The 25,905-nt window shown below is 41.3% G+C and overlaps 1 protein-coding gene across 2 annotated transcripts in view; it reads right to left on the bottom strand.

The window, feature by feature from the left end:
- Positions 1-25,905, bottom strand: part of LRP12 (LDL receptor related protein 12) — an 87,273-nt gene that overhangs the window by 28,132 nt on the left and 33,236 nt on the right. Inside the window, exons 2-4 of one of the 2 annotated variants that reach the window (XM_045007368.1) lie at positions 18,508-18,564; positions 4,415-4,550; positions 2,059-2,261 (exon numbers count right to left, since the gene is read on the bottom strand). In XM_045007368.1, the coding sequence (XP_044863303.1) occupies positions 2,059-2,261; positions 4,415-4,550; positions 18,508-18,564 (396 nt within the window). The remainder of the gene's footprint in view (positions 1-2,058; positions 2,262-4,414; positions 4,551-18,507; positions 18,565-25,905) is intronic. The other variant, XM_045007369.1, reaches the window with a different exon arrangement.

The raw sequence follows: 25,905 nt of genomic DNA, 5'->3' as shown, positions 1-25,905 counted from the left end.
TATTTACAGCCATTTGAGATACAAAATAAAAACATTTAAAACTAGGTATCTAACAAAGTACTTCCTTCCTCTTCGCACAGACACTTAAGCAACACAAACAAGTGAAACAATTTACTTAAAAACTACTAAAAGTACTCAATTTTGAGTTTGAGAATTTCATTTTTTATTTTTTTTAAATGATGGGTAGCTAAACAGGCTGTTTTATAATGGAGCTCTTTTCAACCTCATTCACTTTGTTCATTACCATAAACTCTAGGTCTGCAGTTATATTTTAAAGTTCCCCAGCATACTCAAATACTTCAGGCAACGTATATTTCTCTTCCATCACAATGCACCATTACTTGAGCGTATAAGATACCATACTTTTTATGCTGCTGAAAGGAACTGTGCAGGTCTTAAAACCTAGACTAGAAGAAACTTTAATGTAATGAGTAGGGCTGTCAAACAATTAAAAAAACTAATCGCTATTAATTGCACTGTTAAACAATAAAAGAATACCATTTATTTAAATATTTTTAATGTTTTCTACATTTTCAAATATACTGATTTCAATTACAACAGAGAATACAAAGTGTATAGCGCTCACTTTATTTTTTATTACAAATATTTGCACTGTAAAAAAAGAAATAGTATTTTTCAATTCACCTACTACAAGTACTGCAGTGCAAACTCTATCATGAAAGTTGAACTTACAAATGTAGAATTATGTACAAAAAACCCTGCATTCAAAAATAAAACAATGTAAAACTTTACAGCCTACAAGTCCAATCAGTCCGACTTCTTGTTCAGTCAACTGCTCGGACAAGCAAGTTGGTTTACATTTGAAGAAAATAATGCTGCCTGCTTCTTGTTTACAAGGTCACCTGAAATGTGAACAGGCATTTGCATGGCACTGTTGTAGCCAGTGTCGCAAGATACTTAAGTGCCAGATGCGCTAAAGATTGATACTTCAACCATCATTCCAGAGGACATACGTTCATGCCAATGACAGGTTCTGCTCAATAATGATCCAAAGCAGTGTGGACCGATGCATATTCATTTTAATCATTTGAGTTAGATGCAAGCAGCAGGCTGATTTTCTTTTTGGATGGTCTGGGTTCTGTAGTTTCCACATCAGAGTGTTACTCTTTTTAGACTTCTGAAAGCATTCTCCACACTGTGTCATTCAGATTTTGGAAGGCACTTCAGATTCTTAAATCTTGGGTCAAGTGCTGTCGCTATCTCACATTGATATCTTTGCATTTTGTCAAATTTGCAGTGAAAGTGTTCTTAAAATGAACAACATGTACTGGGTCATTATCTGAGACTGCTACAACAGGAAATATATGACAGAATGTGGGTAAAACATAACAAGAGACATACAATTCTCCCCCAAGGAGTTCAGTCACAAATTTAATTAATGCATTTTTTTTTTAAATGAGCATCATCAGCATGGAAGCATTTCCTCTAAAATGATGGACGAAGCATGAAGAGGCATATTAATCTTTAGCGCATTTGGCACATAAATATCTTGTGACGCCAGCTACAACAGTGCCATGCGAACGCCTGTTCTCACTTTCAGGTGACACTGCTAATTAAGAAGTGGACAGAATTATGTCCCATAAATGTAAACAAACGTGTTTCTCTTAGTGATTGGCTGAACAAGAAGTAGGACTGAGTGGACTTGGCAGCTCTAAAGTTTTACACTGTTTTGTTTTTGGGTGCAGTTTAACAAAAAACCTACATTTGTAAGTTGCACTTTCATGATAAAGAGATCGCACTACAGTACTTGTATGAGGTGAATTGAAAATACTATTTCTTTTATCATTTTTACAGTGCAAATCAAAAATATAAAGTGAGCATTTGACACCTTGTAATCTGTGTTTTAACTGAAATCAATATATTTAAAAAGGTAGAAAAACATCCAAAAATATGTAATAAATTTCAATTGGTGCTCTGTTGTTTAACAGTGTGATTAATCGCAATTAATTTTTTAAAGTTAATCACGTGAGTTAACTGTGATTAATCGACAGTCTTAGTAATAAGAAAACATATCAATGGTCCTTATTTGAAACATACCAGCAAAGTAGGCCAATCTGAAGCCTTTCCTAGAGATAGTGTCATCCGAATGAAATCTGATCCAAACATGGTCTTGTGAAGAGATGTATGGTGATGGAATGGAGGAGCCACATGCTCTATAACCTTCCACATTCTTGTAGGTTCCTATTGTTAACCAATCCGAACTGCATCGTCGTGATCCCTGAACATCAAAATCTTGAAAACTGCAAAAGATACAAAGAGTCAAACTTTGCTAATGAAGTGGCCATTTTACAAGTTATTTGAGAAATTATTGCTGTTTACTGGTCTGAAGTTGAAAAAAGTAAAAAAAATGGTCAGTAAGGTCTTATTGCCTTTCTGCAGACAGAATTTTACTTTGTAATGATGTAACAGAGATGGTCTTTCCCTCACCAGGATCCTAGAAATTCACATGCTTGTAATTCCCCATCCATTCCAAGCTGTTAGGCTATTGCCCCTGAGACTTAGCAACTTCTGTTTGAGACAGAATTTTAGTTTTCATTTTAAAAAAGGTTTTAACTCTTCTGGTTGCAAAGATACTTTTTATAGGACTAATCTCTAATGATTTTGAAATCATATCAAGAGATTTTACTTAAACCAAGTCTCAACATTGTTTCAGTTAAAGCAACTTCCTATGGTTGGGCTTACTATTGTAGATGGAGCCAAACTGTATGAGAATTATGATTTAAACATGATTTGGCCCGGTCCACACTAGCTGACTGAACTGTGCTAGATCCTAACTACACAAAAATATAGGTGAGTCACGAGACTCGATTATCATGGAGTGGCATGGCTCCCATCCATACATATCTTTGTGCCTGGGTAAAAGTAGGCCAGTGCAGAGAACGAAGCACTAGACCGGAAATGGCATGGCTAATAAAACGCAGTACATTGATAGAAGAAAACTAGCACTGATGTCTAACAAATCTTATAAACCTAGCTTAGAATAAAGATTTTAGGAAACATTTTTGTGGTTGAACAGTTGCATCCACTGTACCCTGCAATTTCATGGCATGCCACTGTAAAAAAAGATTTGGGTAGAAATAAAAGCTCTGAACTGAAACAATTTTTAAAAAAGACTACATTCTTAGCCAAGTGTTTATTTTGATAGAACCCTCCTTTCTTCCTGGGTCAGCAAGTCTGCACTGGGAACAAACAAAATCTGCAGCTAAAGCAGTTTCATAATCAGCACTGTGGACTGTATACAGTCCCAGTTCTAACTTGTAACTTGACGTTAAAACAAATTTTGATTTCCCTGGAAATTATGGAGGGGTGGGGAGGGTGTGAACTGAGAAGTACCTGAATATATGGTATAGAAGACAGGACATTATTTCCTCTATAAACGTACAAGATATATGAAATAGATACCAAAAAAATAAAAGTAAACCTTGACAATTTGTAATGGTTGCCTGTGATTATTTTAGATTTCTATAAGATGAAATCTATCAACATTGCAGCATTCTGGAATTTCCCATGTACCTTTAAAAAAACCTTGACAAAACAGATGGAGTGTAGTGCTACAGAGAAATTAAAAGCAAATTGAAGTAGTAAGAAATCATGACCACTATTATGAACTTTGGTTTAAAAAGACTAAGCCAAAAGAAATTTTTAATGGAAAAGCTGCAGCAACTCTGTCTCTTCAGCACCAGTGACTACATTAAAACGATCAAGTTTTCCATTATAACTTACCACTGAATGCAGGCATTCTATTTGACATTTATAAAATTAGCATTCTGTTTATTCCTTCTTTTGAGCACTTACATATAGAGCCCTGCGCGGATACAAAATTTGTATTTGCATCTGATCTGCAATCCGCGAAAATGATCCGTGGATATCCGCATCTGGATACCTGAGGATATAAAGTGGCTATTTGTGGATTTGCAGGGCTCTACTTACATAAACCCTGAATAACTGTTACTTGTACATCCAAAACTCCTACCCACTTTCTATGAGAATTTTTCATCAGACTTTCTGAAGTGCCAAGACCCAGACCTTGAGCCATGTTTCAGGTCTTCAGAAGCACTAAGATCCCATTCATGTATCTAAATTAAGTGACCAAATTTTTAAAAACAACTCAGCATTCAGTAGTCCCTGCTTTCAAAGGTAGCTGCTAGGTACTGCACTCTTGAAAATCTGGGCCTTTGAGAACATTGAGATTGCAGAATTGGGCCAAGGTGACAAATGCTACAAGCCAAAGTAGAAGTAAAATAGCTGTAGAAAAATATAAAGACAGATCTTGGGGTTAACAGTACAAGTATCAAATTTTGAATAGAGGAGGCTGAGAAATATGTAATCCATAGTTAGCAATATGCAATTAATGACTATTCAATACACCAGGGTGGTACAATAGCAAAATTACCTTATAGTGATGATTTCCCCTGGGTTTGCATGGATATACCAGCTACAGTTGATTTTGGCAGGATATTCAAAAGGCCAGCCTGGACTCGTGATTACCCCACTTGGTGCTCTAATTTGTTCTGGACTATCTCCACAAGCTGAAAGATATTGAAAGCAATCTGACTAACTACACATTTCAAAAACTGGCAAAACAAAATCAATCAAGGTTTACCAGAAAATAAAATAAAAAAATTCTACTGTCAGATTAAAATCATTGTATCAGTAGAAAGCAATGACATTAAGCCTGGATAACAACAACAACCAGTATGGCCCATGAAGGGCATAGGTCAGAATACTTATTCAGAAAGAGGAGTTTCCTGGCATTAAGCATTTTTGACTTCCAGTGCATGCTCAACTATTAATCCCAACATTGGCAAACTTCCTCCATGCCCTTGGTCTTGCTACAAGCAACATATGCCTGCATTTCCCCATCTGTAAAATGGGGATATCACTATCTAGCTGGTAACGGTTGTTACTTGGATTACCCCCATAGGGGACTTTGGTGCAGAGTATGCCATTTTCTCAAATTCGCACTAAAAGATTGGAAAGAGTCTACCTCAACCCTTTTAAAAGGGCACCACCACACTCCTCCCTCCTTTGCTCAGAGTTTCTCTTCAATATGAGAACTAGAACATCCCCGAAAATCTGTCTCCTGATGTGCATGGGGTATGCTTTAAGAAAGCAATACTGGCTAAAATGAGGTATACAGTAATTTGGTATTGCATTCTTTCAGTAAAATTAAACTATGGTACTCAGACACATGCTGATAGGTGTATTAGGAAAGAGTGCAATAATGAAAAAAAATTAATAAATAGCTGAAATTCACCTTTGTGTGGAGAGCCAGCACAAAGCCTGTCCACCAATTAAACCATATTTTGAGGAGTAAGTTGAATTTAAGTAGTCTGCACAGCAGTGAATTTTCCTCATGATAGCAAGTGCTTTGAAAGCAAAGTACTGATTGTGCTCAATATTAGAGTCAGCGTTTAAGGTTGGAAGGGTTTACCAGATCATCCAGTCTGACAGCCTATATATCACATATCAGTAACACACATGAAACCCAACAAATGAAATTAGGCCAAAATATTACAGCCCATAGGAGATAAGACTATTAAGTGCCATAGACAGAGAATAGAGGGGACTGAAGTGCACCAATGCTTGAGGCCACTGTGATGGCAGAGAAATGATTAAGTTTGATAATTCTGGTGAGCAATCTGACCCACAAACTGCAGAGGAAGGTTTGGGGGGGGGGGGGGAGAGAGAACACACACACAAGAACACTGCCAACCAGACCTGGGAGGAAATTCCTTCCCAAATCCACATATTGTGATCAGTTAGACCCTGAGCATGTGAGCAAGAACCAGCCAGACAACCACCTGAGAGAGAGAATGCTCAGTGCCACCTCAGAGTCCTGACCCACCCTGCCCAATGTCCCATCTCCAGCAGCGGTCATCTCTCATTCTCTGATGCTCCAGAAAAAGGAGACCAGCCTCCCCTTGACCGCTCCAAAGGCCTTTTGGGGGGATCCATTCCTGACCTCTGCAGGTGGTCACTTGTCAAAAGCTTCCTGTTTAATTGCATTTACTTCTGGGACTCATTCCACCTCTGGACTGCAGTGACTACATAAAACATTTCAGCTTTGCTCTCATGATCCAGGTAGCCACTATACATAATTATACCCCATAATTTAGTCGTGTTTTTCTCTATACCAATTTTGCTAACTTTTGCAATGTTATTGCAAATCTTGCTACACTGTTTTTTCTTTAAGCCCTAGACAAAGCCATTTGAGCATTTCAGAACCTCGGCTTTCGTTTTCAACGGTTCATTATTCTCCTGGATGCAAAGCTGGTTCAAAAAGCAGAAGGCACATGGAGAATTTATTACTCTTAAAATCTCTCAATTTTTCAGACAATTTTTTGTTTTTTGAACGTTTGGGATTGGCAATATTACTATAATTTCACCCCATACATTCCCACACACTAGAGGTTTATAATTAAATAGATGAGTTATATAGAGGTGCCATACTTATGGTACACATTGTAAGATTGGTGAAAAAAGCAAATATCAAAATAAAGAAATGTCTTTTTATTCATTATTCAATAAATTGTTCACTTAGTAAAAGTTAATTGGTTTAGTTTCCAGTAAACCCCATAGGTGGTGCTCTTACCCCATTATACTTTAGAAATGCAGTTAACATTCCATTTGCTAACACTGAAATACACACAGTTTGTGTTCGATACTCATGTTACTGACAAGAATCAGACTCAATGAATAGCAAGACAAATTTTTAAAAGTTTACTATTTTCCTTGAATATCCTATTAACACGAACAAAAAACCACAGAGTAAGAGATAAAAAAATGCATCTAAAGCATTTTAAATGAAACGTTATTCTTGACAAGTACTTCATTGTTGACAAAATACAGATCATAACTAAAAGTAGTATATTTCAAGCGAAATACACACAATTAGAAAATCCATCTGGTTTTGCATGTTTCCAACCTGACATATAAAACTTTGCTATATAATGCATTTCAAGAAACATTTAAATTTGCTTACATATATAATATCAGGGCAAGTGAAACACTATTAGAACCTCAAAATAGCCACCAAAACATCTGTCATCAAATTTATGAAGCTGAACTTTCTAAAACCCTACATTCATTACAAGATGTACTAAGACATTCATTAAGAAAAGGTTGTCCCAAAAAACAGGCAATAGCTGTAGATCTAAGAAACTAAGTCTTACAACCTCTTCCCATTTGCGATACAATGTTCCCCCGTACCAAACTCCCCAACCACCCACAATCAACCTCTCCCAGCCATTTGCTAAAGAAATTAAATTGTAACAGTAAGTCATCTGTGCAAATGATGGCACCAAAAACAATTTTCACTTGTTATGCAAGCTTAAAAAAAACAAAAAACACATCTACATGAAAATTCTGTTAGTTTAGTATGATCAGTAAGAAAGTTGTAGTATTTATTAGCTATATAACCAACAAATTCCACAGACCAGTATTAGTATAAGGCCTTGTAACATGGCAAAATATTGTTTCAATGCCTTAAAAGCATGTACATTGAAGCATGTTATGACTACTGTGCATGAGTAGGGCCCTACCAAATTCACGGCCATGGAAAACACGTCACGGACCATGAAATCTGGTTTTATGTGCTCTTCCCTATACAACACAGATTTCATGGGAAAGACCTGTGTTTCTCAAATTGAGGGTCCTGACCCAAGAGAGGTGCAAAGGGGGGGGGGGTCGTAAGGTTATTTTAAGGGGGCCACTGTATTGCCACCCTTACTTCTGTGCTGTCTTCAGAGCTGAGCAACCGGAAAGCAGCAGCCGTTGGCCGGGTGCCCAGCTCTGAAGGCAGCACCCCATTAGCAGCAGTGTAGAAGTAAGGGTGACAATACCATACCATGCCACGCTTACTTCTGTGTTGCTGCTTTCAGAGCTGGGCGGTTGGAGAGTGGCGGCTCCCAGCCAGCAGCCGCTACTTTCCAACTACCCAGCCCTTAAGGCAGTGCCGTCGCCAGCAGCAGTGCAAAAGTAAGGGTAACAGAACTGTAAACACCCCCCCCACACATAGTAACCTTGCGACCCCCCTCCCCCACACACAGAGCTCCTTTTTGGATCACGAGCCCTACAATTACAACACCATGAAATTTCAGATTTAAATAGATGAAATAATGAAATTTATGATTTTTAAAATCCTATGAACGTGAAATTGACCAAAATGGACTGTGAATTTGACAGGGATTAATGCGATCTTGGATGCATAAAGAGGGGAATCTCAATTAAAACATACGAATGGCCATACTAGGTCAAGAGCAACGGTCCACCTAGTCCAGCATCCTGTCTTCTGACAGTGGCCAATGCCAAATTAATCAGAGCGAATGAACAGAACAGAGCAATAATCGAGTGATCCATCCTATGTCGCCCAGTCCCAGCATCTGGCAGTCAAAGGCTTAGGGTATATGTCTACATTGCAATTAAAAACCCACGGCTCATGCTAAAGGGCTGTTTAACAACAGTTTAGATGTTTGGGCTTGAGGCTGGGCTCCAGGACCCTGAGAGGTGGGAGGGTCCTAGAGCCAAGGCTCCAGCCCAAGCCTGAATGTTTACACTGGAATTAAACCATCCCTCAGCCAAAGTCAGCTGGCACAGACCAGCTGCGGGAGTCTAACTGCAGTGTAGACATATCCTTAAGGATATCAGAGTATGCAGCTGTGTCCCTGACCATCTTGGCTAATAACCATTGATAGACATATCCTCCATGAACTTATCTAATTATTTTTTAAAACCCACTTAAACTTTTGACCTTCGACAAGTTCCACAGGTTGACTGTGTTGTGTGAAGTACTTCCTTTTGTTTGTTTTAAACCTGCTTTCTATTAATTTAATTGGCTGACCTTCTGTTTATTGTGTTATGTGAGGGGGTAAAAACTTCCTTATTTACTTTCTCCACACCATTCATGAGATGTTTATAAAATCATATCTCCCCTTAGTCCTCTCTTTTCCAAGATGAACAGTCCCAGTCTTTTACCCTCTCCTCATATGGAAACTGTTCCATACCCTTAATTATTTTTGTTCCCATTTTCTGTACCTTTTCCCATTTTAAGTGGGGTTTTTTTCAGATGCAGTATTGAAGGAGTGAGCGTACCATGGCTTTATATAATAGCATTATATTATCTATCCTTTTCCTAATGGTTCCTAACATTCTCTTCGTTTTCTTGACTGCCACTGAACATTGAGCAGATGTTTTTGGAGAACAAGCCATAATGATCCTATGCTTTCTTTCTTGAGTGGTTACAGTTAATTTAGAGCCCATCATTTTGTATATATAGTTGGGCTTATGTATTACTTTGCATTTATCAATACAGAATTTCATCTGCTAATTTGTTGCCTAGTCACCCAATTTGGTGAGATCCCTTTGTAATTCTTCATAGTTTGCTTTGGACTTAACTATCTTGAGTAATTTTGTCTGCAAAACTTCGCCACCTCACTGTTCACCTTTTTCCAGATCATTTATGAATGTACCTTGAACAGCAATGGCGCTGGTACAGATCCTTGGGGAACACAGCTAGTTACCCCTCTCCACTGTGAAAACTATCATTTATTCCTACCCTCTGTTTCTTTGCTTTTACCCAGTTACCGATCCATGAGAGAATCTTCCCTCTTATCCCAGGACTGCTTACTTTGCTTAAGAATCTTTGGGTGGGATCTTGTCAACTGATTTATGAAAGTCCAGGTACACTATACCCCTTGTCCACATTTGTTGACCCCTCAAAGAATTCGAATAGATTGGTGAAGCATACTTTCCTTTTACAAAAGTCATGTTGACTCTTTCCCCAACAAATCATGTTCAGCTGGGTGTATGATGATTCTGTTCTTTACTAATGTTCTCTACATTTTGCACTGATGAGACTGCTGCTAGAATACTGTGTCCAGTTCTGGTATCCACAATTCAAGAAGGATATTGATAAAATGGAGCGGATTCAGATTAAAAAAACTATTAGAATAATTTAAGAATTGGAAAACATACCTTATAGCGGTAGACTTAAAGAGCTCAATCTATATGAGGGACAAATGCTGGATATCGGGACCTTCAATAAAGGTTTAACAAGATCCAATGGCTGAAGCTAGACAAATTTAGACTAGAAATACAGCTTACATTTTTAACAGGGTAATTAACCATTGGAACAATTGACCAAGGGTTGTGGTGGATTCCACATCACAGGCAATTTTAAAACCAAATTCGATGTTTTTCCTAAAACATATGCTCTAGGAATGATTTTGGGGGAGTTCTAGGGAGCCTGCATTATACAGAAGATCAGATGAGATTATCACAATGGTCCCCCCTTCCAGCTTCGGAATCTCTGAATAGATCTATGAATCTATTCTCAAGAACAAATGTAAACAAAACTTTCAAAGCAGCAGAGAGGGCTGTGAAGTCAGGATTATTAACTGTACAATGGGTGTGCTTCAAAAAAAAAAAAAAAACCTACCATTCTGAAAGGGAATAAAGATTATAAAAATCTCTTCTTACAATGGAGAATTTCACTAGGGAAAAAATAATTTTTCAAAGTGATACACAATTTTAAGGGCAGCTACTGTACCAAAGATAGATATTAAATGGCAGGAACATCAAAGACGCGCTCTTTTTTTTAAACACAAATAACTAAATTCTAAATATTATACTTTTGGGTAGAAAAAAAGGCATATTAAATTCTCTTAAAGAAAATATTTTAATAAATACTTTACTGCGGCCTTGGTGATGACAATAAGGGTCTTTACAAGAGCTCCTATAACAGACAGACTGGATCTTTCCTGCTCCTCAGCCCCTTTTCTGTGAGCATCTATGACTGCTGCTAATGGTAGTTACCCCAGAGCAGGATCTGTGGAAGAGCATTACTTCATTTATCCACACTTCAAAGTTAATTTGGATTAAGGCAGAGTGTGAATTTAAAAAGCAACAGCTGTTACTGAATAACTCCAGATATAGACGAGCCCTGAACACCTCTTTATGTGGCTATGAACATGTGAATGAGAGTGAAGTAAAGAAGTGTAACTGAATTAACAAAACAGTTACATTTAGTACACACAGTGCAGAAAATAAATTGGTAAGAGGGAATATTTTTTTCCCATAACAGCTTTTCAGTTTTAGATGACTTTAGATGTTATTTGTAACTACACTGGACACAAAGTTTTCGTACAAATGCAATTTTCAGGTTGACACTGCCCCCCCCTTTAAGTAAGTGACTGTGTGGCTTAAAGGATGGTAAAAAAAACAAGGGTTTAGGATTATAGGAAAAGGAACCAGCTTTCTGGGCATTTGTGTGAATTAAGAAAAAAACTGCAGGAGGGAATGAGCTGAGCAAGATACGGGACAAGAAAAGGAGAGATACTGGCAACTGTATTAGGTCATGGTTACAGGGGGCAATATATTATAAAATATATGTAAGCGCATGAGGTTACACTTGTCCCATATAGCTGTCGATACATTGCCATAGAAGTTGGATAGCTTTTTTCAGGTTCCCTTATCCCAGTGGTTCCCAACATTTGTGTGTAGTTTCCCTTCCTTATAACCCATTAGTAGATGGCTGTCCTCCACCCCACCACCCCTAGCACCTTTACTACCACCTTTCATTTTTCCTGTCATTTATCTCCTGCTGTTCCTCCCCCGCCCTTCTTGTAAATATAAGGCTACCTTCTGCTTAGGTTGAAGGTGCCCCACGGGCCACAATGTGCTCTGATGACTGAAGTAATTTGCCGTAAGACAAGCTGGATAGGATAGGCTGCTGCCATAGTCTGCATCCCTGCACATATGGACTACTGCTATGGCTAGCTTTAAGAACACATAATAGGGTCAAGCAGCTTTCCCCATTTCCACAACCAGCATCCTCTGCTCCATGCCTCCCCCACACCCCCAATCCATAGAAGTCTACCATCTCCCCAGGTCAGGAAACATCACTTTAAACCATTAGTAGAGTGCCTGGGGTGAACGAAGAAGAGAAGCAAAGAAAGAGTTCCTGGAAACATCATGATACATTAGCTTTCCAAGAACCAATATCAAAATAGTAAAGAAAAACAAAGCTAAACTTACCTAGCAAGAACTAGAGAAGTAAACTTACCTGATGTAACAATGAGCAACATTTCAGGGAAAACAGATATCACAAGAGCAAGGGATAGCAGATTATGGATTTATCTTTATAATAATAGAAGGAGTTTAGTTAAAAAGATAAAAGTATTAGCTACAAGTGTGAACCAGGAGAAGATCAAATACGTTTGTATTATACTAGACACAGTAAGGCTATGGATGCAGCTGAGTAAGAAATGTGAAGGGATTTAAAGTGTTTTATAGCAAAAACAGAACAAAGGACCAAGACTGTGGTAGAGTTCAAGTAAAAAATTGGGAGGATGTCAGTGCCCACCCCCCCGTTTTTTTTTGGGGGGGGGGGGGAAGAATCATCAGAAATTGTTGACTCAGATTTAATAGGATTGTTAAAGGGGGAAAGGAGCCAGAAAAGTGTCTTTAGGAAGATATTTACCAGCCTCTAGAACAGGCTGAAAAAACTTCAGCTGAAATGCTGGAGGAGACAGCTAAAACACTGGCCACCATCTGCACTGCAAAACTGACAATGTTCTCAAACAATGTTTATAAACAAGGCACATTGAGAGTGATTTAAAAAAAAACACTTTTTTTTAAAAAACACCAATACAGAGAGGTGTTAAAACTGTACAAGTTGAGATTTGGGTTTTGTAAAAACGATAAAGTAAATTCAATTTCACAATAAAGATGGGTCCTGTTATGTAAAGCCTTCGCTCAATCCTGTAGAATGAGATAGTAAAATTTGTAACTTTTCAATCATCACTAGTATGATCATTAAGTTCTGTAACCTTTTGCAAACTTTGTAACTTTAGTTATTGTTAGCATAGCCTTTTAAATTTTGTAACTTTTGCAAGCTTTGTAACCTTTTCAGTTACCACTTGTATAAACCTCCAAGCTTTGCAATATTCCATCAGGCAATCAGAGAGAGTGTGAACAATGGAGTGTGTGGGACTGGGTGGAGAGGAACAGCAAGGAGAAAAGAGCCTGGAGCCAGGTGTGTCTGATGTAATCTGCCCTGAGAAGGCAATCATGGGGTACTGTAAAGAAAAGAAGAACCTGGTATGCATGAAAGGAACGAGGCCTGGGAATGCTTCTCAGTGACAGACACAGAAGAGAAACTCGGTGTACGTGACAGAAGCCGCCCAGTTCCAATAAAAGGAAGAAGGCATGCACACAAGCCCCCAGCTTCTTGACCTGCTCGCTAGCTCAGAGTCGTGATTGCAGACGGACACACCAGATCTACTATGCTTCGGCTTCTCAGCTTCCTCTGCTGTCTCCGGTAACTCTCCGCCTGTGTGAGTGTGTGGGAGCATGAGGGTATGAATGCAATGAATGTGTGCGTGCATGAATAAGTTCCATCCCTTTTCTGTTTAATCTGATAGCGGCATTTAATAAAACCAATACAAGTGTAACCGTGGGTTGGTTTCTGGGGAAATTGAGGTATCAGGTCTGTAAAGGGTCACCATTATCAGCTTGCATCACATGCATTTGACTAAGTGAGTATTCACCCACGAAAGCTCCAATACGTTTGTTAGTCTATAAGGTGTCACAGAACTCTTTGCTGCTTTTACAGATCCAGACTAACATGGCTACCCCTCTGATAATTATCAGCTTGCAATCTAGACAATTTAAAAAAAAAATTGTACGGAATTTTGTAGGGACTACATCTACCCCTTTCCTATTTGTGTGCTTCTATAATGACATTTATAATTTAAAAAAATATATTTCTCTCACATGTTGCCATGTGAACGACTCACACAAATGTGGTGAGGGGGGAACTGAGTCATCACTCAGGAAATAAGATAGCAATATTAACTATATTGTACAAAATAAATTTTCAAAGGCAGCATATGAACAAGTTGAAATACTGAAAAAAAATACTCCCCAGTCTTTCAGTAAGTACTTATTTACCAAAGGTGTTATTTACTGAAGAAATGCCCCTTGAAGAATTCCAGACTGGCACGTCTCTCCCCCACCTGGATATTTTTGAAGGTCCAAACACTGGTTACACTAATGGCTGCTGACACGCAAAAAAAATGCTCATACAAGAACACAATATGATTCTTTTAATACTATGCTGAAAAAGCTATGCTCATTTATATTAAGGAGCAAGTGCTAGTCTGACATACATAACCTGTTATAACAAAAACACCAGGGATCATGGTATTTTATGCTATTAAAGCATGGCTTAGTAACAGTTTTAGAATACCAGCATCAGAAGTCTACAGATAAGTCAAGACAGCCATTTCATTCTAAACCCCTCTTCAATCATAACTTTCTGAAAAAAAGTTTCATACTTGTTTTTTTTCAATGTCAAGTTTAAAGTTGAATTTGAAAAGATCAAAGGGCAAAAGCCTTTGTCCACTGGTTGCAAGTGTTTTTAAACAAGTTTTCTGGCTCTAAGGAAGCTGCTTTGTCTTTTTCAAATTTCCTAATAAAATTACTTTGTTTTGACTCACTGGAACAATAGATTTGGGGGGAGAAGTTTTGAAAATACAATCGTAGTTGTTTGAAAGGCAGATATTGTACATGTGCAGTATGTCCTTATCCTCACTGATTTAAGTGCATACTTCAAGCATCTGCAGTATAAGGCACGGACCATTTAAAAACAGGGTACAGATGGATCAATTGGCAGTTTTCGTCTCTTCAGAACTTATTCTTTAACGCACCTCCACCCTTTTCCTTTTAATCATTACATTATATTGCAAAACAATCTGAGATTAATGTGCAGAAAGCATGTCAATGGCAAGGAAACTAAAAAAAGAATCGCAATGAAAAATCTCCATCATGCACATTTAGGAGAAAGAAGGTAATAGGTAAAGTAAACTATTTATTTATTGTTTCCAGCTGGGAATACACATATTTGGAAACTGACATTTACAAAAATTAAGAACCATATTGCTCTCTTACTCCTCAGGGGCTGGCGGCCCCTTAGGGCAGGGGCGGGCAAACTTTTTGGCCTGAGGGCTGCATCGGGTTTTGTAAATTGTATGGAGGGCCGGTTAAGGGAGGGGGGTCGTGGGCCGGCCCCACCTCCTATATGCCCCCCTCCCCGGGACTCCTGCCCCATCCAACCCCCTCGTTCCCTGAACAGCCCCTCTGGGACCCCTGCCCCATCCCCCCCCTCCGCTTCCTGTCCTCTGACCACCCTTGGACCTCCACCGTCCCATCCAACCCCTCCTCTCATTCCTGACAGCCCCCCTGGCACTCCTACCCCATCTAACCACCCCATATCCCTGTCCCCTGACTGCCCCTGGAACCCCTGCCTCTGACTATCCCATCCAAACCCCCCTTCCTGTCTGTCCCCCCCGGGACCCCTACCCCCATTCAACCCCTGTTCCCTCCCCCCCAACCACCCCGAACCCTATCCACACCCCCACCCCCAACCACCACCCTGAATTCCCCTTCCCTTTATCCAACCCCTCCTGCTCCATGCCCCCTTACCACACTGCCTGGAGCACCAGTAGCTGGCAGCACTACAGCCGCGCCGCCCAGCTGAAGCCGGGTCACGCCGCCGCCGCTGCCGCCACCACCACAGCCCAAGTAGCTCACAGCCCTGCCACCCAGAGCATTGTGCCGGTGGCGGAGCAAGTGAGCTGAGACTGTGGGGGAGGGAGGACAGCGGGGGAGGGAGGACAGTGGGGGCTAGCCGTAGTTTGCTCACCTCTGCCTTAGGGTATGTCTATACTGCAATTAAACATCCATGGCTGGCCCATGCAGCTGACTTGGGCTGTCTAATTGTGGGGTAGATGTTTGGGCTCAGCATGCAGCCCAAGCACTGGGATCCTCCCATCTCACAGAGTCCGATAGCCCATGCTCCAACCCTAGCCCCAAACATCTACCCCACAATTAGACAGCCCCTTAACCCAAGCCCAAGTCAGCTGGCACATGAGGGTTTTTAATTGCAGTGTAGACGTACCCTTACAGTCTGCACTAACACCACGGAGACAGTTGTGTTATTCCCTTTTCCTAGCACAGCTCAGATCACCCTCTGCATTGGCTCAGCTGTGCTGGTCAGATTGTTAGGGGACTGACCCAAGACTCCACCACTTTCTACCCATCCACACATGAAAATGGGTAGCAGCAGGTGCTTTCTCCCCCTGAATTGTGACACATGATGCAGGTTGTCACAAGAAGAAAAGGGATGAGGTCCTGGATTTCTTCTCCTGGAAGTTAACAAAAAATTGTGGCATGAGAATTCACATTTTGTGAGGCTGGGTCCACTCCATTTTCAACAATGACTATACACAAGAGCTGTAAACATCTGTGCTATTTATTATTAATACAAATGCCGTAAACATGCATGGCACTTTCCTACTTTGCACACCAATTCTGAGGAAATTGATGATGATGCAGCAGCACTAGGACAGACAGCAAAAGTCTACTATAATTTGAACTTGACAAGTCATCACCTGACAAGCAATAGAAATAAAATAAGTAGTATGATGGAGAGGGTCAACTGATCAGAAACTTACCTAAAGAAAAGTGTATTTTCATATAAAATTAGAAGTTTAATCACATGACACTATACCGCAATTAAAAAAAACAACAACCAAAAACCCACCAAGGAATAGTGTTTTCAAATTTTGTAAACTCTTTCACTTAGCAAAACCTGAGTTTACATCCTGGCCTCCATTCTCAAAAGACAATTTGGAAAAGGTGCTGGTTCCCAGGAACATATGGGAGTTTCCCCATGAGATTATAGGAGCTAGATCTCTTCACCCTCAATTTTACTAGGCTCTGAGAATGCTTTTTGAAGTCTCCCATAAGCCACTTGTGATGGGGTGTGCATACCCCACACTAGACAAGAAAGGTTTAATCCTGTACTATGGGCAGAGGAAGTCCCGTCCCTCAGACCCTGCTAGGCATGCTCCAACTAATGTGTTAGTATAAAGGAGAGCAGTTTACCTCAGTCTGGACTGGCCACTGATGAGAAAGCGTGCTCAGTGGACACTCCAGGCCAGGAGTAGCTACAGCCCCTGACAGTGGGAACCAAAGAACTCAGGTACCAGACCGGAGACCTGCTACCTATAGTTGACTAGTGGGAATTCGACTTTCAGGGATCTACCCGGAGACTGGACGATAGCTTCTAGAACCACAGTAGGAAGTGGCCCAGGGAGGCAGAGTGAATGGTATCTCCCACCCATATAAAGTCAGTTGTGTTGTGGTTGGAACTTGGCTGACTGGGTGATGAATGTACTTGCCCCAGAGAGCTGATGGCAGCCCCTGACTCTGGCCACTTCCCTGTGCAGCCCTGCACCCAAGGGCTGCTATATTGACTCTGGCAACTAGGCTGCGTAGCCCTGAACCCCAGGGCAGCCACTTTGACTCTTACCATTGAGCCGCACTGTTTTGAGTCCCAGGACAGTCTGGTAGACTGTAACTATGGTGCCACCACAACCCCACTCTACGTCAAAGGGGGATGGGGTATGCATACACTGCACCACCACTGCTTTGGGCAGATGTGCCAGAAAGTGTGGGATAGATACCAAGAAGGCACTGTAATGGAAACTGTGCAGTACTGCGAAGAGATGGTTGCAAGGTAAAACTGCACCCCGAACAGCCAATTTGCACTACTGGTCCTTACATAGCTGTTATCTTATCTGTATGTTTACCAGTGGCTTAATTCTCTAGAGTACAAATATCTTAAATATACTTATAAGCCATGCAAAACTCTGCCCACAGCCCACCTGACAGCTTTTCAATCTATTAGCCTTTTATGAAGATTGAATGAAGATTACTTGAGAGTCACCTAGTCCTTTGTGGACATTTGTCCACACCACAAACACACAATTCAGCATGAATGGTAGTTACTCCTCAGGAAAGACCCAAGAACTATAATAATTAGATGGCTGCAGGCAGGATTGTGGTATAGTATATTGGCAAAGGAGTGTAGCAACCCTTTAGCACTGCTTGTCCACACTATGGTCTGTATTATACCAGCATCTATCAGTTCCTCAATTTCATGAGCTGCAAATTTTTCTTTTTTTTATTTTTTTATTAAAGAAACTGTGCAGTCAAGTGAACAGTAGTTTCAGGTACTGTGTCAATCTAATCAAGCAAAATGTATAACTTCTGGATTTGTTATTCTTTGATAGCAAGAGTGTCCAAAATTACATTTCAATAAATTTCATTTCACAAAACTTTGCTATGGAAAGAAAATATCAATTCAACTTAAACCAACTTTACTCTTAGTTCAATGTTTGTATGGAAAAATAATTAAGCAGTCCACTTAGAAAAGCATAATCTGTTCATGAGCATGCAGGTATCAATTTTATCTTATGAGAATTTTTCCATGTTCCAGTTGCTTCATTCCTTATTACATGCTGCAAAAGGCAGTAATAATTTTTATAGCCAAATATCTCTTCTTAAGATACCAGGTGGCTTTCAATATTTACCATTTAAGTCATGCATGAAATTTAAACATTACAAAAAATGACTTACCAGTTGACACTCCTGAAATATGCACATTTTCAGAATGTTCTGCAAGAGCACCATTTCCTAAAATTAAACATAATGAATAAACTAATTTCCAAGATAAAATTTGTAAAAATTCTTCAGATACCCTTCTATAGAAAAGAGAAAGAACAAAACTGAGCTGCTTTGATTAATATTCAATATTTGAGATCCTAGGCTTCTTCTACAACACCACCTTTGAGAGAGATTAGAAAAACACAACTATTGTACAATTATGAGGAAAACAAAGCACTTTTATCAGTCTGTATGGAGTGGTTGAATAAACTAGAAAATTAGGGAGGGAGAACTCGGTAAGTTTTTGGGTTTTGAGAACTTCCAGTACATTAAAAAAAGGATTTGGATTTCCTACAACACTTTTACTTTATTTCAATCGTTTTGTTTTTTCAGGGGAAGTTAGTTTAATGAGCCTTTTTTTTTTTTTAAACAGAGAAACAAAAAGGAAAGCAATTGCTATGCAAACAAAGACATCCATGAGAGATAACGTTGCTAATGAATGCTGCCTGCTCATCTATCCAAGAAGATAAATTTCGATCTAACCAGTGACTAGACACCAATGTGCACTGCAAATTAAATGTGCCATGCAAAGACTGTATGAAAAAATTGTATTAAAAACTAAGGGACAAGAAAAAAGGATATTTTTATTGCCAGCCACTGCTCTGCTACATTATGTTACAAATTTAAGTTAATGTTTCTCTGACAGAATTTGTTCCTCTCCATGTTGGGTTTTTTTGCATTTGTTCATTTCATCCCATTTTATGTACATATTTTTTTTTTTGTTTCTACTCCTCTGTTTCTTCGTGCATTTCTCCCCGTGGCACATCAACTTTCACTCTCCCTTTCTTTCCGCTACAATTTTTGTTAACCTTTACAACTGTTTTTGGAGCCTTCTAATAATCAAACATGCCTATGAAGCAGCCCATTTACCGTATGTGAAGTTGCAGATCATGCAAGACAGCTGTTCTGATGAATGGTGTGCACTGATCAGATAAAGGAACCTATAGCTTGAACCAAACCAGTAAAAAAGTTTTGCAGCCACGACCAGGACTCAACACCAAAAAGATCTGGCTGAGTTCTTAATTCAGAACCTATGTTGGGGGGAGGAGTGGAAGGGGAGGGGAAGAGATGGGCAGACGGGTTCTTCTAGTCATCTACTGGAAAATATATAATAAAGTAACAAGACAAAGTATGAGGAGAAAGTATGTGTTTCTGAAGATTCTAACACAAATTGGAAAGCCTATGGCCAAGAACACATCTCAGTGCTCAACAGCTGTGTTTAGGAGTTACAAAAAAAATGCTTCCTGTGTGATAGCAAAGGAACACCAAAGATGGAGACTATTCTTTCACTCACTTCCCAAGAAAACTGTACAATCATGTATTAATAACTAGAGCTGGGATGAAAAAAAAAACACTGAAAAAAAGACAATTTCTAAGTTGTTTCCATTTCTCAGTATTTGAAAAGGATTCATTTTCCATTTTTTTCCCTAAGGTTTGTGAATTCTATTGAAAAGGATACTGAAATTTCAATATGATTTTTATATATTAATAACATTTGTAATATTTTTCAAGGAACACTAGCAAAATCCAAAGATCTCTAAACTGAGTGTGTTTGGATTTTTTTTAAAGAAACCACATTCCAACAAATTTTTTTTCGAAATTTTCAAAAACTTCATTAATGATGAATAGTTTCAGTCCAGTTAAACAAATAGGATTTCCAAAATTGGAAGGAATACCTATACCCAGTGATGAGCTGCCAAAATCATAACAACCGGTTCCCCCCTCACCCCAGGAAGGATCATCCCCCCCCCCCCAACTCCTGCCCCAACCAACCCCCCGCGTGCCTTGATGCCCCATCCACCCCCGGGACCCCTGCCCCATCCACCCCCCCTTCCCTGTACCCTGAGTACTCTCCGCCGCCCCATCCAACCCCTCCTCTCATTCCTGATGGCCCCCCAGGACCCCTGCCCCATCCAACCACCCCTTCTGTCTGTCCCCTGACTGCCCCTGGAACCCTTGCCCCTGACTGCCTCCCACCGCCCCGTCCAACCCCTGATCCTTTCTGACTGCCCCACCAGGACCCTTGCCCCTATTCAATCCCCCTGTTCCCTGCCCTCTGACCCCCCACCCCCAAACTCCCCTACCCTCTCTCCAACACGCCCTCCCTGCCCCCTTACCGCGCTGCCTGGCAGCTACAGTCCGCCTGCTGCTGGAGCCGGGAGCCCAAGGACGCGGGGCCGAGACAGGAGTCGCACGGCTGGAGCCGGAGGATGTGGCGGGAGCCCGGCGGCCAGAGCCAGGCGGCTGGCAGGGCGGAGCCAGGGAGGGCCGCGGCCAGAGCTGGAGCCGGGCAGCCGGGGCCGCCGCCAAGCCCAGACCTGCGCTGCCAGAGCAGCAAAACAGCAGGGACGGCTGGAGCCACGGGGCCAGGCCGGGCCGGAGCTGGGGGGCCATGTCCAGAGCCGGGCATCCGGATAGGTGGGGGCACGGCAGGGCCGGGGGGGATGCGGCCGGGGGGGGATGCGCCCGGGAACGCGGGGCCGGGGCCGGTGAGGGTCGGGGCCGGGCGGGGAGGCCGCGGCCGGAGAGGGTAAGGGACGCGGGCCCGGGGAGGGTCGGGCGGGGATCCGCGGCCGGGTGGCCGGGCAGGGTCGCAGCCGGGGACGCGGGGCCGGAGGACGCAGGGCCAGGTGGCGCGGCCGGTGCCGGTGCCCGGGGAGGGCCGGGAACACGGGGCCGGGCAGGGTCGCGGCCGGGAACACGAGGCCGGGGCCGGGGGGTGCCACGGGGCCGGGGGGGGGGGTGCCGCGGCCGGGGAGGGTCGCGGCCGGGAACGCAGGGCTGGGGACGGGGGGGGGAGGGGGGACGCGGGGTCGGGGGGGGTCGCGGGACGGGCCGCGGCTGGAGACTGGCCGGGGCACACGGCCCCCCCTAGTTTCCTACCTCAGCGTTGTCTTCCTGGGGCGGGGAAGCCTGCTTGCTTCTCAGCCCTCCCAGGCTTCCCGCGCGAACAGCTGATTCGCGGGAAGCAGGGTGGGAGGAGAAGCAAGGAGGAGCATTCATGGCAGGAGGTGGCGGCAGAATCATAGATTATTAGGGTTGGAAGGGACCTCAAGAGATCATCTAGTCCAACCCCCTGCTCAAAGCAGGACCAATCCCCAAATGGCCCCCTCAAGGATTGAACTCACAACCCTGGGTTTAGCAGGCCAATGCTCAAACCACTGTGCTATCCCCCACCCTGAGGTGAGCTGGGGCCGGGCTGCAGGGAGCGCTTGTTAAATTTAAATGCCCTTTTAGAACCAGTTTGTCCCACGGGGAACAACCGGTTCTAAAAGGGCTTCTAAATTTAACAACTGGTTCGCGGGAACCGGTGCGAACCGGCTGCAGCTCACCACTGCCTATACCCATTATCCAAAAATTAAACCCACAATTAATTCTCTCAATTGTGTCAAGTATCAGAGGAGTAGCCGTGTTAGTCTGGATCTTTAAAAGCGGCAAAGAGTATTCACCCACGAAAGCTCATGCTCCGATACATTTGTTAATCTATAAGGTGCCACAGAACTCTTTGCCGCAATTAATTCTTTATTGACCACGCTACAAGAAAGTTTAAAAAATAGCCTTATATGACCTATCAAATTTAAAGCTGCCTCCATTTTACATAGAGGGAAATCTAGATATTCACATTAAAATAAATGAGGCGCAAGAATTTCTTGTAAAGTTTTCAATAACAGTTGGCTTTTCTGAGCCTGTACTGTAAGCAGCACTCTTGCTTTAAAGTAATGTTACACCTCTACCCCGATATAACACGAATTCGGATATAACGTGGTAAAGCAGTGGGCAGCCGTGGGCCCTTTAAAGTGCCGCCCAAGCCCTGCTGCTTTACCGCGTTATATCCAAATTCGTGTGAAGCCCTGGGCCTTTTAAATCCCTGCTCAAGCCCCGCTGCCGGAGATCCGGCAGTGATTTAAAGGGCCCGGGGCTCCCCGCAGTGGCTGGGGCTCCAGGCACTTTAAATCACCGCCGGGGAAGCCGGTTCAGTCCAGCACAGCGTACCAGCTCTTGCCAGTACGCCGTACCAGACCGGACCCAATAGAATGGTCTCATCTATAAGGCGGTGAGATTTTTTGGTTCCCAAGGACTGCGTTATATCAGAGTAGAGGTGTATTTGTGACATGGTGGTATGGTGGCCCCAAGGGAGCACAAACCAACTTTGTCCTCTTCTTCTACTGGTTTAACAATCATTAGAAAAGCATTATTATTAAATAATTAAACCTTTTGTTTTCAATTACAGTGAATTGCAGTAGGGATTATTCAATGTTTTCATTAGTGTTTTTAAGTAGAGGTAACAAGCATTCTAAATTAAATTCGTAAATGTTATTAAATTTGGAGGCAAAGTGAACAGTTGAACAGATGAAAAGGAATGAATTTATAGAGGTTAGAAATATGGACAGAAAAACTGAAAGGTATTTGTCTGAACTGAAACAAGCCCATACATCCAAAACTCATATTCAGCGGACAGGAAAGACTTCAGACGCAGCAATATCCAGAAGATCTAGACAATAAATGAGCTTGTTTTTCCAATGAGATTGAAAAAGGAAGAAAACCAAAGTAATATACAGGAACATGATATTACAGACTAAGAAGGTAATAGTTCTGATGAAACCACATCTACAATATCAAAAGCTATTGAAAAGCTGGAAGGAATTTAGAGAACAACAGAATTCTAAAAAAATGTAGTGAGAATGATTTAAGATTAAGAAAGCTATTTATTGCTTACTTAGACTGTAAGCAATAAATAGCTTACAGAAGTGGAAATGTATAATCCTTAAAATAGCTGTGCACACCAAGAATGGATAGGATTTGTTAGGACCACACAATAGGGCATAAATTGGAAGTAATGAGGTTAGACCAGGGTTCTCAACCTATATGCGGTCCACAGTATGTTATGTGGGCCGCTTCCAATACTACCTGTATGGCCGTGAGGATGTCACATGGGGCACAGCTGTGCGCTGATTGGGCCACAAGTCGCCCATGGGCTGCAGGCTGAGAACCACTGGTTCAAGAGAAAACACCATAAACTAAAATAATATCCAAAACAGGGCCGCCTTTCTAACATCTTCCACTCTAAATGAGTCCTTCAGCCCACCAGTCTAACATCTGATATTAACAGAGATCACATTTATCTAACAGGCCACCCTCCAAACACCAACACAGGGAAGATCAGGATCTCATTTGGAAGTGGGGGAAAATGTAGTTGTCCAGTGGGTCTGAGTAATGGACTCAAAAGGTAGGTATTTTGCTATTATTTTCCTCGCCATATTCCCGTTTACACATTATATGAAATACCAATCTTGTGGACCTGACCAGGATACTAGACACTTCCTTTTTATTCGGAACTAAGTAAAATGTGTACACTTACACCAGATGCCATTTAGGGTTCGTTACTCCCAAAAGCTTAATTAAATCTTTTCAGCAGAGTTCCTTATATGACCTTAACTACGATGTCAGAATGGCTCTGCCATAAAGTTAATCCACTGCAAAAATCAAGATATTTGATAATAAAATGGTAATTTTCACTAAAAATTAGAATACTAAACATCTTTTTAGATTCCTGAAATTCTAGACATTAATTAAAATGGAATTTGAGTAAAAGGGCAGTTATTTGATCAATGAGGTTTCTCATGTTTAGCATTTTTTATTTTTCAGTTTTAAAGAAATACACTCAAAGTTCTCTCCCTTTTAAATCCAATAAAATATTAATTAAAAGTATCACCATCTAAAAATAGATGCGTTTCAGATTAAACAAATCTAGAGGTAAAATTTGCCTGAACCAGTTATACGGAGTTGGATATTTTAGATTTTTGATTAATAGTGTTTCTTTCTGATGTGCTAAAGAAAGTTTTGGTGTATGTGTTTTACGCGTTTACCTTACATGCCACAGAGTAGAGTTTGTTTTCAAGAAAATTCACATCTTAGAAGAATACCTGTGTCGTCAGATGTTGGCTGCGTGTGTGTTCTCTCTGTGCGCTGCACTGGCTCTGGCCAGATAGCCTGTACAGCAGGTTCCAATCGAACTACCCAGTAACCACAGACCCGTTCAGTAGCGAAAGCACCTGGCCAGGTTTATTGTTAACGAAGCACAGGTCCTAGTATCCCGTAGACTCTACGAGACCACATGTATACCCATCACAATGGACCAACTAAGTGGGACTTTCCACTGCCCCTTAGACCAGCCAAAGACATTCCTCTGAGACTCCATTTTATACACCGATACAAACAAGTTACGTATTTCCCCTCTGACGTGGTTAGCTGCCACCCTCTAACATGGTAAGCTACTTCCCTCTACCTTGTACATGTTGGTTTGATCAAAACATATCTGTCCATCACACTGTCATCCTGACCTTATCTTTCAGAGGTCAATGTGTTCCTCTTATCTTTGGGGAATGTGTTATCTGGGTGTTCTGGTACCATCCTTCAGGAACATGTTTGCATGAGTGTCCTGTGCAAAGCACTTCTCAAGAATGTGTGTGGTTCTGCAATACCAGCCCTATTTTTGCCAAATTCTGTGAGCATGCATGCAGGCAGAGCCTGACTTCTGCTCACAGCCCGTCTCTTGCTAATTGTGCTTTATATTAGGAAGGCGTGACCACTACTTTAGTTCAGGCCTCAGGCCTCACACTGGGCCTCTGATACAAGGGCTGACGTCTCAGGCTCCCTTTCTACTACAACTTGTTTGAGGAGCTTACTAAAATTGAAAGAACTGTTTGGATGACAGACCAGGAATACACGGCATCTCTGGTGTACGTGGTTCATAATACATTTTACACATGGGTCAGACCTTTGTAATTCCATTAAAGTAATATAAAAGCAGCTGTTTAAGAGGAAATAAAACTAAAACGAGCCTTGGCCAAACATGTAGTTGAAGGACAAGTGCAGATCCAGACAGCAACCAAACTTTTTTTTAAAAAAATCTCAAGCTAGAATAAGCCTGCATTGAAAAAATTTGTTAACTTTAGATTAAAATCCTTTGTAGTAATGATGTGTAAACTTAAGTTTTGAATCCATTTCTAAGTAAGTTTTTCACTTCAAGAATGGGGGAAGGGGAGAATTAATGTCTATTACACTCGTTTCTCAACAAATGTAGTGATTCATCAGCTGCGATGAAAACCGCCAGTTAGTCGGAAAAATGAGTAAGTTCTACACAGAGTCTGCACCAGGACAATCTCCACTAGAATATATTCTGTTTTAGAACAACTACTTCAAAGTATTTTCCAAGGTTCAAAACACAGTTGTGATCACTTTTACTAGGTCACCAATTTTGGCTGACCAATTAAGATTAATTTCCTGCTACTTTGAAACCCCAAAATGATG

The sequence above is a fragment of the Mauremys mutica genome, chromosome 2 (assembly GCF_020497125.1).
Source record: "Mauremys mutica isolate MM-2020 ecotype Southern chromosome 2, ASM2049712v1, whole genome shotgun sequence".
Taxonomy (NCBI): domain Eukaryota; kingdom Metazoa; phylum Chordata; order Testudines; family Geoemydidae; genus Mauremys; species Mauremys mutica.
The sequence above is the reverse complement of the archived record's forward strand: the minus strand, read 5'-3'. Positions and strand labels throughout refer to the sequence as shown.